The following is a 13,231-nucleotide window of genomic DNA, read 5'->3' on the forward strand; positions in this document are numbered from 1 at the left end:
GGCACCATGGTGAGGAGCTAAAGCCTACCATTATATTTGCTGCTTATTACAGAATGCAAGACTTACCCTACTCAGTAAGACTCACCCGTGTCTGTCAAAAATAATTTCTCTGCTGAAGCCTTGTTCAAAGTAGTGAAGCACATGTGGTGAATCAGCATTACAGGAAATTGTTTACTGGATTTTTTCCTTCTACCATGTAAGGACATTTTTCTCCAACATATTTAATTTTCTAATCCAATTATGCTTTTGTTTCTTGTTTGCTCTCTCCAGGTGCAGCCTCCTCCATAGTGAACATGCGTAGGATCACCCATTCGACAGTACAAGAAATGCTGGCAGGCAAAGCTGTCCTCCCCTGTGTCTTCACCCTTCAGACCACCTCCACCAGCCAGCCTCCCCACCTCCTGTGGACTCGCATCAAGCTGCCAGCAGGAGGACAGGATGCTCCTCTGGAGCAGACTGTGCTCTCTGCTAAAGGTATAACAAATAAATGGTTTTGTTGTTGAATAAGACCTATATCTACATCACTCAGTCAGCTGCACTAATCAATATTTTATATTCATAATGAATCAAATTACCTGTTTGTGTAAGGAGTTGCTCATAGTGATTAACCTGTAAGGAGTCGCTCATAATGATTAACCCACAGAGAAATACCGCCTGACCACCTTTCAGCTCATTGTTTTGGTTTTGCCGTTCAAAAGAAACTGATGGAGAAGATAATGTTTCAGGACATTTAACTCAATCTTTTGTATTTAAGGACCTTTTAAAGTCTATTTTTTACTTTTAAAATGAAATAGGATGTCAGTGGACATTTTGTGTTGAAGAAACCTCTCTTTCTTTGCCAAAGGTGATGTAATCAAGGTGAATAAGGCTTTCATTGGCCGTGTCAGGCTGCCAGGATACACTGCCAATCCCCTGAATGCTACCATGGAGATCTCCAGTCTCCGTACCAACGACTCAGGCACTTACCACTGTCAGGTTGTCATGGGTAACAACTATGAGAGAGACACTGTGCCCCTGGTGGTCTCCGGTAAGTGCAGCAGCCGCTGACGTAGATTTCATTGTGAGAAACGTTTAGTGGCACAGCTCTCCCCAAGGAAACATTTAAAAGACACAAAAAATGTTGCTGACAGCCTGAGTTGCATTAACACAAAAAGGCTTTAAAATTCTTCTTCTAACATAATTGATTTTTGTGTTTTATTGCATTTAGGCTTGTTATGCTAATGTCAGATAGATAATGGCAGCTTTAAAACAGGGGCACTGCCAAACCCTTTCAGCATTTTTTTTCTCAGCGTATCAATATCACAATGACTTACTTAATTAATGTAGCTAACTGCTCACTGTGTTCATGTTGTTTTTGTTATCTAGTTTTCCACTTGAGTAATTGTGTAATTATTAAATAATGAAGACGTTTGGACTGAATACCAATGATTATTTTTGTGTCTTCATCTGTGAAATTTCGGCTTAAACTCACACAGTGTTAAATTGATCTGTATGTGGTCACATGTGTATTGATTGTACCCTGCTGATTCATTGATTTTTTTTTTTTTTGTGTGTCTCTAGGTGTGGTGTTTCACTATCAGGCTCCCAGCGCCCGTTACGCCCTCTCATTTAAAGACGCCCAGCGAGCCTGCCAGGAAAACTCGGCTCAGATCGCCACACCAGCCCAGCTGTGGGCAGCATATTATGATGGCTTCACCAGCTGTGCAGCTGGCTGGTTAGATGATCAGACTGTCCGGTGAGTCAATGACTTCTTTCTGTTTGTCACAGCCTCATAGAGTTGCTTGCTAGCTGCAGTGAGTCAGGCTTTAGGTCTATAAAAGGTCTGAAAATATTGAAAAATGCCCATTTTACTTTCCCAGAGCAAAGTTTTTCATATTCAAAATTTGTTTTTATGACTCACAGTCCAAAACCCAAACATATTCAATTTAATATCTAGAGCCAGTGAATTTTGGATCTTTTTGTTTGAAAAAAACAAAAACAAAAAACTTAACAGAGTTACAAAGTGCTATATAGAAACACAAAATAATTAACAAACAACAAATAAAAACAGACCCCAAAAACTGGGAGATAAAACAAAGGTAATGAAACTGTAATATGGCTGGTGTGAGATGATAAAACAACATATTACAACATATTAAATATTCATAAATACTTCTATTCTATAGTAAAAATGTTTTAAGAAAAGCCTCAATTGACTTATCGCTCTACTTAGAGGACTTTTTTTTTTTATCACGCTAAGTCTTTAAAATGAACACATTCTCCTTGTTTTGTTAACTGTTCGTCCTCTCTCTTCTTCTGCTATCCCAACTAGTTTTTTCTCATTTGCTTAAACACATTTGTCCATTCAGAAGTTACATTTTCAAAACAGTGTCCGTACACACACAGACCTAAACTGAAAGTCACTGATGAAAAATTACGTTTTGTTTGGAAAATGCTTAAATACTCACAAAAAAATACAAAAAATACAAAATACAATTAAATACATCCTACAAAAGCAAATATTTCTGTCAATCAACCCACTGTGTGGTCAAATTAACATATTACTTCAATTATCACAAACAAACACAATGGCCAACAAATCAATATGGACTGGTTCAACCTTAATTTGTCCAATATATTTGTGCCATTTGTTCAGTTATAGTGTGTGCCAAAAAGGACAAGCAAGCATATCACAGCATGAATTTTTATTATTTTCTCCAAGACAATTTTACTAGAGATAACAAGCGTAGCTGCACTCTGCACATGCACTTTTTATACTTTTTTGAGATGCCCTGTTGCAATACTGTAAACAAAAAACATTTTCTTATAAAGTTTTCTTCATTCATTTGATTCTTTTGTGCAGGTCTTTCTGTGCCCATGAACTGTTGTTGACATGTAAGACCCACAGTAACCACCCAGACTAGACTAATTTAGACATTCATTATGATTGGGCTTTTGTACTGCATTCTTTCTTCACCAATAAAACATTGCAAACAAACTCAGAAATACTCAGAAACAAATGAGTTTTTATTGTATTGCATCAGATGTTTCCATATCATTCTTTTTTCCATACTTTTCAAACTCAGAAATGCTGAATACTGTAAATAGAAATAAAATAAACAAACAAACATAAAAACAACCAAAGGAAACTTTTGTATGGAAATATCCATAAAACAAATTAAAGAGCTGAAATACACAGAACTCGACAATTAGTCCATTCGTTTCATTATTAGGTCACAGGTTCTCATAAACATCACATGTTTGTTGTGATGTTTTCCCTTGAAATGCACTGAGCGAAAAACCTCCTTGTTTGGCATTATTTATTGCTGGCAGTTATCTGCACCTATTGCCAGGCAACCAGCATTCATCGCCTCCAGGAAGGACATCTGGTCATATGGCTACTGACCTTCCATCCCAAAGCAGAGAAGAATTCCTCAGTTGGGCTCAGATACGGAGAGTATGCAGGGAGGAATTGAATCATCAAACCATCCATTCACCAGTCAAGAGTGGTTGAAGGTAGCATTGCCAAATGATGACACACAAAGTCATGCCAGGCCTCAACAGCTGTCTCTCTTCGAGTGAAATCAGTCCTTCATTCAGTGCATCAAGAAATGTGATGAAGCGTTTTTTATTGCATGGGCCGATAGTTGTGGCAAAGGACGCCATCATTGGGGATGGCAGCACACATGGTGATATTGGCGCCCCTCTGACCTGGCACTGTAACAGTGGCCCTCTGCCCAGTGATGTTTCTTCCTTGAAGCCAGCTTCATCCACATAAATGAATATGTGATGTGCCCCTTCAGCTTCAAACTCCATTATTCTGTAAGAAAAAAGCAAATCCATACAGCAAATTATTCCAGTAACTGTTTAGTATGACAAAGCATTACAATAACAAATCCTTGCCTGCCCATATTGGAGTCTCGCCTCCAAGTTACTTTGGAATTAAACTCTCTACAGCTGCTTTATTATCTCATGGTTTCATGTAAGGACTTGATCAATAGTAGCCAAACTCAAGCTGTTATTTTTTTTTAATTCTCCCTGATCTGCATTTACTGCTGCCTGGATTACACACAGTCTGATCACAGTGTTTGCCATGATCATATCTACAATGTCAGCTTCCTGTTCAGCACTAAAGATCTTTCCTGTCCCTGCAGTGTGTGGTAGTCTGTCGACTCTATTAAGTAAATGCAAAAACCATGTCAGAACTTACATCATGAAGGTCTCATAAATGGGATAGATGAAAAGACTGTATTACTGTAGACACAGTTTGTTTTGCCAAGAGGGCAATACAGTAAAGCTGAAATATGCAGTGGTGTATAGTAACTGTGATTCACCTATTCTCATTACGAAAAAGTCTGACAGTAGATGCCATAGTGCTCTTCCTGAGAATGGTTTGGACCCTTTGTCCAGTCTCTCTTAAGGACAAGCTATGAATGATGAATTGATCAATAATTGTTGCCTGGATTTTATTTGAAACTTGAGCTCTATTTTCTCCTCTTGCTGTGGCTCCTCCATCATGCATGAACTCCTCCTCGGGCGCCTCTGCGTGGCCTCTTACTCTGCTTATTTGCCTTTGGCCTCTTCCATCCATGCTTGCAAAAGAAAGAAGCACAGAAGTAGCAACTTTTACAGATGACTGAGGACTGATTGCTGGTTGAAGAGTTGAGCAAAGGAAATCCAATCAGCTTTGAAGAGATGTTTTCCTTTTGTTTAACACAATCCCATTGAGTTTTGATTCTTTCTATGAGATCTGTGCTAATTGTGTTGAAAAAGGGTGTAAAAAATGTGTGAAACCAATGAAAAAGTGTTAACACATTTGCAATATAAGACTGCTGCTGTGCTGAGAAGGTGATGTTAAAATCCAGTGGATCCCAGTTGCATTAAGCGTGTCTTAGCAATCGAGACCAGCTGTAACATTCAATTCTTCTGTGTTATCACTTTGTCTGGTTCAGTATCACATTTGCCTGTTTACTGCTCTTGTTTATTTTCTCTTAATTGCATTTTAATTTATTCTAATCCTCTGCCGTTTAAAAAAGAATGTGCATGGAAATGTGCTATAGCTGATGTATAAGGTCTAAATGAAAATAAAGGTTTTGATGTGTGAGCTAAGATAATGTTTTTACAGTAAGATGTCTACAAGACATTTATTGTTCCCAGTGATTAGTAAAAAGAGGTTCATTCCCATTTATGACTCCTACATGGTTGTTGTCTCCACAGCTATTCTGTCCAGCTGCCAGAGCTTGGTTGCTATGGATACAAGGAGTACTCTGCTGGAGTGAGGAATTATGGGAAGAGGGACCCAAAAGAGCTGTTTGATGTGTACTGTTTTGCAAAAGAACTGGATGGTATGCACGCACGCACGCACGCACGCACGCACGCACGCACACACACACACACACACACACACACACACACACACACACACACACACACACACACACACACACACACACACACACACACACACACACACACACACACACACACACACACATCCAAATCTGTCACAGCTTTTGGGTTATCACTGATGTTTGTGTGATATTCTGTTACAATAAAGGCCATATAAAATCAGCAGCAAATTGATCTACTAACATGTTTTGACTGTGTAGCCATAGCCTGATTTAGCACTTATCAATATATTTTATACTGACAATGGATCAAATGACTGCTTGTAAATGAAAATAGTTGCTTGTTGTGATGAACTCATAGTATCCACTGTGCCATAGACCTCCATTGTTTCAAACTATTAAAAACACATGAATAAGAATAAGCCACACTGACATGTTCCTTTATTACTATAAGCAGACACTGTGGTTTATTTTTAGTCGATTATCTTCCTGCTGCTGTAAATACTTCACTGCTACGACTTCACTGAACCCACAGCTAAAAATAGACTCCAATAAAAGCACTATTTATTCCGGTTTCATCAAACTAAATATTTGTGACCTATTTTTAAAGATGTAAAGCTTCAATAGGAACCACCTAGGTTGGGAAGTAACATTGACATATATTGTTTATTTTGGTCTTTTTGATTTGACAGAATATTGCCAGCACCAGTACAATTAAGCAATGTGTATTTAACCAAGGTTTCTACTTTTCTACTTGATAAAAATCTGACAGGCAGCATCTGTTTCTTAACAAGTTCCTTCTCATGCCCTCCCTCCTCCAGGTGAGGTGTTTCACTCCTCCGTCCCCGGCAGACTGTCACTGTCCTCAGCCTCAGACCGTTGTGTGTCCCTCGGGGGCCAGTTGGCTACTGTGGGGCAGCTTTATCTGGCCTGGAGGGCCGGCCTAGACAGCTGCGCCCCAGGCTGGCTGTCTGATGGCAGTGTCCGCTACCCAGTCAGCTGGCCTCGGCTGGACTGTGGAGGGAACCAGCCGGGAGTCCATACTGTCACACCCAATAGCACAACTGACAACAGCACAGCAGTCTATGATGCATACTGCTACAGAGGTATTGTACCAAAGAAGAAAAAAACGTGGCTGTATTTTTATATTAACTCTACATTAGAGTCTACAGCAAGGCCAGCGGGGCTGTGAGGCTGTCCTGGAGCTAATGCTTACATCATCATGCTAACCTGTTGACCGTGACAATACTAACATGATTAAATTTGGCAGGTATAATATACAATTATCACCATCCTAGCTTAGCATGTTAGCATGATACGATTCGCTAATTAGCACAAGACAAAGTAGGGGCTGATGTCATTAGTTTTGACTATTTTGACCTGGCGAAAGCACCGGACAAAGCGATCACTGAAGAGGACTGCCCATTGGTCCAAAGGCCCAATATTCTGAAATCCCAATAATTAAAAAAAAAAATCCCATTGGACTTAAAGCACATTAGTTCGATGACCCGTTATCAAGAAAACAAGTAACCATTGCTCTGAAAATACACACTCTGCTCAGGATAAAAGCCCGTCGGCATGGTACCTTTACCAAGGTGATACAGTTCATCCGGAGGGGGACATGAATGTAAATACAAAATCTGATGGCCATCCTTCCAATAGTCACCAAGACATTTCAATAAAAACAAAAATGTTAACCTCCTGGTGGTGCTACAATAACTCATGGATCATCAAAGTCAGTAGTATTCATCCTCTGGGGACCATGAGTGTTTGCGCAGATCTAACCGTTATTGAGATTTTTCATCCTGACTCAAAGTTATGGATAGACCGACCAACTTTGCTATCCCTAAAGCTGCTAGCATGGCTACTGTAATTTGTTATTGATGGACAGTTCTAAACATGAATAGTAAGATTGCATCTCAATAAAACTTTCTTGTTAATATCATCTGTAAATAACATAACAATACATTCATAACAGCCGTCTCACTCCTAACAGAACTGCTGATGTTGCTGTGGAGGCCTTGAAATCTATTGATGTAGTTACACAATAAATGACATTGTCACTGTTGTAGCTATGGCAACACAGATTTTGGATCCACATCATTCATCCCACCGCCAAGTATCTATGAAATAGCTGGATTGACAGAAGCAGTGAGAGAGAGAGACAGAGGCACAAAAAAGAGGACAGGATATCTCGATGCTCCTCTTTCAGTTTGCATTTTTTCGTGCTTTTTGCTGATATTGGCCAACGATTGCAAAACAAAAACATAGAACCCCTTGACACTTGGGATGAAATCCTTTAGTGGTTTCCATGTGAACACAAATCTCTCCAACTTGTTTCCCAGGTAAAGTGAAGAATACAGGCTCCATCTCTCAGATCTACACTTCCATGTGGAAGCCCTGGAGCTACCTCACAGGCTCAACTGATGCCACAGGGACAGACAGTCCCAACCCGACTACACAGTACACCACTACTGCCAGAGGTTTTACATTTGTTTTTGCAGATCTGTAACCAGCTGATTATTTAGTGAATAAACTATCTAGTCAGTAAATAAATGTGGTTTTTGCACATACATCCATGCAGGATCCTCAGATGGCAGCGATATTTCTCCCTCAAACTGGACAGGACTGGTCGACCTGGAAGAGGAGACCTCCAATCATAGTGCTGATGCTTGTAAGGCTGATTGATAATATTGATTCTTGCAGGAAGAATTGCGTGTATTGATGCCCAAACAATGTGGATAATCATTCACCTGTTTGTGTCCTCCTCAGCCTCAGACCTCTGGTCCTCAGAGTCCTCAGATTCATATGTGACCCTCCAGCTAATCCCAGGACAGAGCTCCTTAGACTGGGGAGAGCCACTGGAGCCTGGTCCCGACTCTGAGGAATTTCTCCTGCCCCCAGTCCACCCCACTCCCACTGAGAAGGTTGGTCTGGTTTTAAGCTTTTATTAGGAGGTTTAGATTCTGAAACGGCATAATTGAATGAACTAAATTGTTATTTCAGGCTATCTCAAAAATCGTCAAGTCCATTTGGAAGCCTTGGAACTACCTGGTGGGGACTGGTGATGAGGAGGGGACCCATGCGCCAGGTGGACAGGTGGGAGAAGAGGAAACAACCACAAAAAAGACTGAGGAAGGGTCAAATGAGTTCAATACAGCAACACCAGGTGGGTGGATTGATACCGTTTCTTATCTGAGAATATATTTCTGAAAAGAGAATAACAGACGAGAGGTTTTTGTCACATATGCATTACATAGGGCATAATTGTGTTGTAGCTCAATCCACTTAACAAGGTTATAATACTAAAATGAATAAACTAAAAAAAAACCTTCAGATTCAGACAAAGTTAACAATAAAAGCAGAAATTAACAAAGGGACAGTTAAACCCATATTATATATTAATGCTTTTAATTATATGATGATGATGATGATGATGATAATAATCATTATTATTAGTATTATTATCATTATTATTATTATACTTTTTAGCAGTTTGTATATATAATACATTTTGTACATTTTTTCTGGTATTCTATTTTGAACGACTAGGAAATTACAGAAGACATGTCAAACTTACTGCCAAAACAAAATATTAAAAGTCAACATTAAATGAACTTGGTGAATTTTTCTAGCTGTGAGTAACACCAAGATTTTCTTCAAATAAAGCTGATGGATGATCGTATGAAATTGTGACACAGCCGCAGTATTTTAGTTATAAAGCATATGAGCAGCTTGACGGCAGCACATGTGTACGTGCATGTACCTTATTGTGAGCAGACTTCAGTTGAGGCTGTAATTTGTTCAGGTCTGTGATGTTGGGGACACATCAGTTCAGCAGCATAACAGGATGTTAATTTCAGCAAAAACAAGCCCCTGGAACAAAGTTTATTAGAGAAACGCATAGGAAGGAGGCGGTGAGGGGATAAGTGAACAGAGATCCTCCTTTAAAACGGATTCAGTGGAGGAGCATTCAGCAGGGCCAGTATACTGTTTACGCCACAGGAATAGCAAAAATGAGCTTGAAGTCCAGAGACTTACTAAAGCCACACTTGACCTTTCCCTGGAGCTCAAACTGCCTCTCTTGTTGAGCCACTAATAAGCTGTGATCGACAACAGGTGTGACAGCTGGGGAGCTCCAGCTGCAGGCGATTGCATCCCTGCCAGTGAGACCCAAACAACCAAAAATATATGTTCTTTTAACTTTGTACTTGACCTTGATGGAAAATGTTACATGTTACAATACAGCTCATTTGTAATTATGTCATCCATAATTATGTTTAAATGTCCTTCACAGTTTTCATTAATATTTATCTGTTTAGATTCATGCTTTCATTAACCCTTACGCACTGTTCGTCTCATTTTGACATTTGAAAGCCACAAAACCACCCTAAATTATATATTTTTAGACTGCAATTATATGACTTTTGAAAATATTTCAACATTATTTGTTTCATGCAGCTGATAAACATTTTTGCACATAGCAGGTGTTCTGGCTCAGTGTTGATTGATGGTTTAAATGGATATAATGAAACCTACCATTGAAATTTTATTGCACCCTTTACCCAACAATAAATTAATAGAAATAATTATAAGGCTGTTATGTTGTCTTGTTTCGGATAACATGAGATTATAATATGTGTGTGTGTGTGTGTGTGTGTGTGTGTGTGTGTGTGTGTGTGTGTGTGTGTGTGTGTGTGTGTGTGTGTGTGTGTGATCGTGAATTTATTTTCTCTATAATGAATAGTTTCAAACCTAAAGAGAAAACACTCTATACTATCTGAAGCATTAATTAAGACCAATCACCAATTTATTAATGACTGATAAGATATCTATGGATGCAAAATACATATGTGGTTCAAAATTCGGTCTCTGGACTAATTATAAGAAGATACTGAAGCCAAGAAGGGTCAGAATATGAACAATATGTAAGGGTTAACAATTCATAAAAGTGTTTTACACTTAACCTTTGTAGAAGAGAAAAGCTGATAAAAAATGAGTTGTAAAAATGTCTTTTGTCATCAAAGAGAGCTCTAGGTGTAATCTTTTTGTAACTGGCTCAGCTAATGTTATTAGTCAGATCTGTTTCTTTGTTATGACATGCCAAAATGTCTACTGTTATTGCTGCATGGAGCAAGGATCTGGGTGGTATCTTTTCTTCCCCTTTCCATACGATGGTTCTGTGTCTAATCTAAAAGAGAGAGGAAAGCAAGCAGTGAAGTTCTTCTCTTTTGCATTTTGAGAATTCAACCAGCTCTTATCGTGGCTGCCAGTTGACTCATTTAGGGACTTTTCTTATCAAAAAAGACACTCCCAGATTCTCAAATAAAACAGTACAGTACAGGTGAGGCCAGTTTTCTTGGATAAATAAATCAAATAAACTTCATGCATGTCTTGGACACTCGGGCAAAGAGAGGGGCGGAGCTGTCAACTGATCACCACCTGGTGGTGAGTTGGCTCTGATGGTGGGGGAGGATGCCGGTCAGACCTGGCAGACCTAAACGCATTGTGAGGGTCTGCTGGGAACGTCTGGCAGAGTCTCCTGTCAGAGAGAGCTTCAATTCCCACCTCCGGGAGAACTTTGACCATGTACCGGGGGAGGCGAGGGACATTGAGTCCGAGTGGGCCATGTTCTGCGCCTCCATTGTCAAGGCGGCCGACCGGTCCTGTGGCCGCAAGGTGGTCGGTGCCTGTCGTGGCGGCAATACCCGAACCCGCTGGTGGACACCGGCGGTGAGGGATGCCGTCACGCTGAAGAGTCCTATAGGGCCTTTTTGGCCTGTGGGACTCCGGAGGCAGCAGGCAGGTACCGGCAGGCCAAGCGGGGGGCGGCTGCGGCGGTCGCTGAGGCAAAAACCCGGACATGGGAGGAGTTCGGTGAGGCCATGGAGAACGACTTCCGGACGGCTTCGAAGAGGTTCTGGACCACCATCCGGCGTCTCAGGAGGGGGAAGCAGTGCACCGTCAATACTGTGTATGGGGGTGACGGTGCCCTGCTGACCTCGACTCGGGACGTCGTGGATCGGTGGAAGGAATACTTCGAAGACCTCCTCAATCCCACCGACACGCCTTCCGGTAAGGAAGCAGGGCCTGGGGACCCGGGTGTGGGCTCTCCTATCTCTGGGGCTGAGGTCGCCGAGGTGGTCAAGAAGCTCCTCGGTGGCAAGGCCCCGGGGGTGGATGAGATCCGCCCGGAGTTCCTCAAGGCCCTGGATGTTGTGGGGCTGTCATGGTTGACACGACTCTGCAACATCGCGTGGACATCGGGGGCAGTGCCTCTGGATTGGCAAAGGGGGGCAAGAGGGTGTTGGTCCCTCCGGGTGGTGGTCCCTCTTTTTAAGAAGGGGGACCGGAGGGTGTGTTCCAACTATAGGGGGATCACACTCCTCAGCCTCCCTGGTAAGGTCTATTCGGGGGTACTGGAGAGGAGGGTCCGTCGGATAGTCGAACCTCGGATCCAGGAGGAGCAATGTGGTTTTCGTCCGGGTCGTGGAACTGTGGACCAGCTCTACACCCTCTGCAGGATCCTTGAGGGTGCATGGGAGTTTGCCCAACCAGTCCACATGTGCTTTGTGGACTTGGAAAAGGCATTCGACCGTGTCCCTCGGGGGGTCCTGTGGGGGGTTCTCCGGGAGTACGGGGTATCGGACCCCCTGATACAGGCCGTCCGTTCCCTGTACGACCGGTGTCAGAGCTTGGTCCGCATAGCTGGTAGTAAGTCGGACTCGTTTCCGGTGGGGGTTGGACTCCGCCAGGGCTGCCCCTTGTCACCGATCCTTTTCATAATTTTTATGGACAGGATTTCTAGGCGCAGCCAGGGCGTTGAGGGGTTCCGGTTTGGTGACCTCAGGATTGGGTCACTGCTTTTTGCAGATGATGTGGTCCTGTTGGCTTCATCAGACCGTGACCTCCAACTCTCACTGGATCGGTTTGCCGCCGAGTGTGAAGCGGCCGGGATGAGAATCAGCACCTCCAAATCCGAGTCCATGGTCCTCAGCCGGAAAAGGGTGGAGTGCACCCTTCGGGTCGGGGATGAGATCCTGCCCCAAGTGGAGGAGTTCAAGTACCTCGGGATCTTGTTCACGAGTGAGGGAAGGATGGAGCGGGAGATCGACAGGCGGATCGGTGCGGCGTCTGCAGTAATGCGGGCTCTGCACAGATCCGTCGTGGTGAAGAGAGAGCTGAGCCGAAAGGCGAAGCTCTCAATTTACCAGTCGATCTTCGTTCCTACCCTCACCTATGGTCATGAGCTTTGGGTAGTGACCGAAAGAACGAGATCGCGGGTACAAGCGGCCGAAATGAGCTTCCTCCGTAGGGTGGCTGGGCTCTCCCTTAGAGATAGGGTGAGAAGCTCGGCCAACCGGGAGGAGCTCGGAGTAGACCCGCTGCTCCTCCGCGTTGAGAAGAGCCAGATGAGGTGGCTAGGGCATCTAGTTAGGATGCCTCCCGGACGCCTCCCGGGTGAGGTGTTCAGGGCACGTCCCACCGGTAGGAGACCCCGGGGAAGACCCAGGACACGCTGGAGAGACTATGTCTCTCGGCTGGCCTGGGAACGCCTCGGGATCCCCCGGGAAGAGCTGGACGAAGTGGCTGGGGAGAGGGTCTGGGTTTCCCTGGTTAGGCTGCTGCCCCCGCGACCCGACCCCGGATAAGCGGAAAGAAGATGGATGGATGGAACTTCATTACAAAGACTGTTTTTAATAAATATATTCTTCACAGACCAAATCCCAGAAACAGGACAGAGCACACCTGTTTTTGTGAGTCGTTTAATAGGCCTCATTCTGTTTCTGAAACCACTGGTTGTACAGTCGGATAATGAATCTGCAGAGCAATCATGCCTACAAATGTTTTGAACTAGTGATTCAATATTGTCAATCAGGCTACAGTCTGGGTCAAGATCATCT

General features: G+C 42.8%; 1 protein-coding gene across 1 annotated transcript in view; it reads left to right on the plus strand.

The window, feature by feature from the left end:
- Positions 1–263: 263 nt before the first annotated feature.
- LOC133990820 (neurocan core protein-like) overlaps positions 264–13,231 on the plus strand; it is a gene marked incomplete at its 5' end in the record, with an annotated part of 30,832 nt that continues 17,864 nt past the window's right edge. Inside the window, 11 exons of the mRNA XM_062429227.1 lie at positions 264–474; positions 845–1,027; positions 1,561–1,735; positions 5,197–5,324; positions 6,149–6,433; positions 7,673–7,810; positions 7,912–8,001; positions 8,100–8,254; positions 8,334–8,500; positions 10,802–10,808; positions 11,127–11,133. Coding sequence (XP_062285211.1) covers positions 264–474; positions 845–1,027; positions 1,561–1,735; positions 5,197–5,324; positions 6,149–6,433; positions 7,673–7,810; positions 7,912–8,001; positions 8,100–8,254; positions 8,334–8,500; positions 10,802–10,808; positions 11,127–11,133 — 1,546 coding nt within the window. The remainder of the gene's footprint in view (positions 475–844; positions 1,028–1,560; positions 1,736–5,196; positions 5,325–6,148; positions 6,434–7,672; positions 7,811–7,911; positions 8,002–8,099; positions 8,255–8,333; positions 8,501–10,801; positions 10,809–11,126; positions 11,134–13,231) is intronic.

This window comes from Scomber scombrus, chromosome 11, assembly GCF_963691925.1.
Source record: "Scomber scombrus chromosome 11, fScoSco1.1, whole genome shotgun sequence".
Classification (NCBI taxonomy): Eukaryota; Metazoa; Chordata; class Actinopteri; order Scombriformes; family Scombridae; genus Scomber; species Scomber scombrus.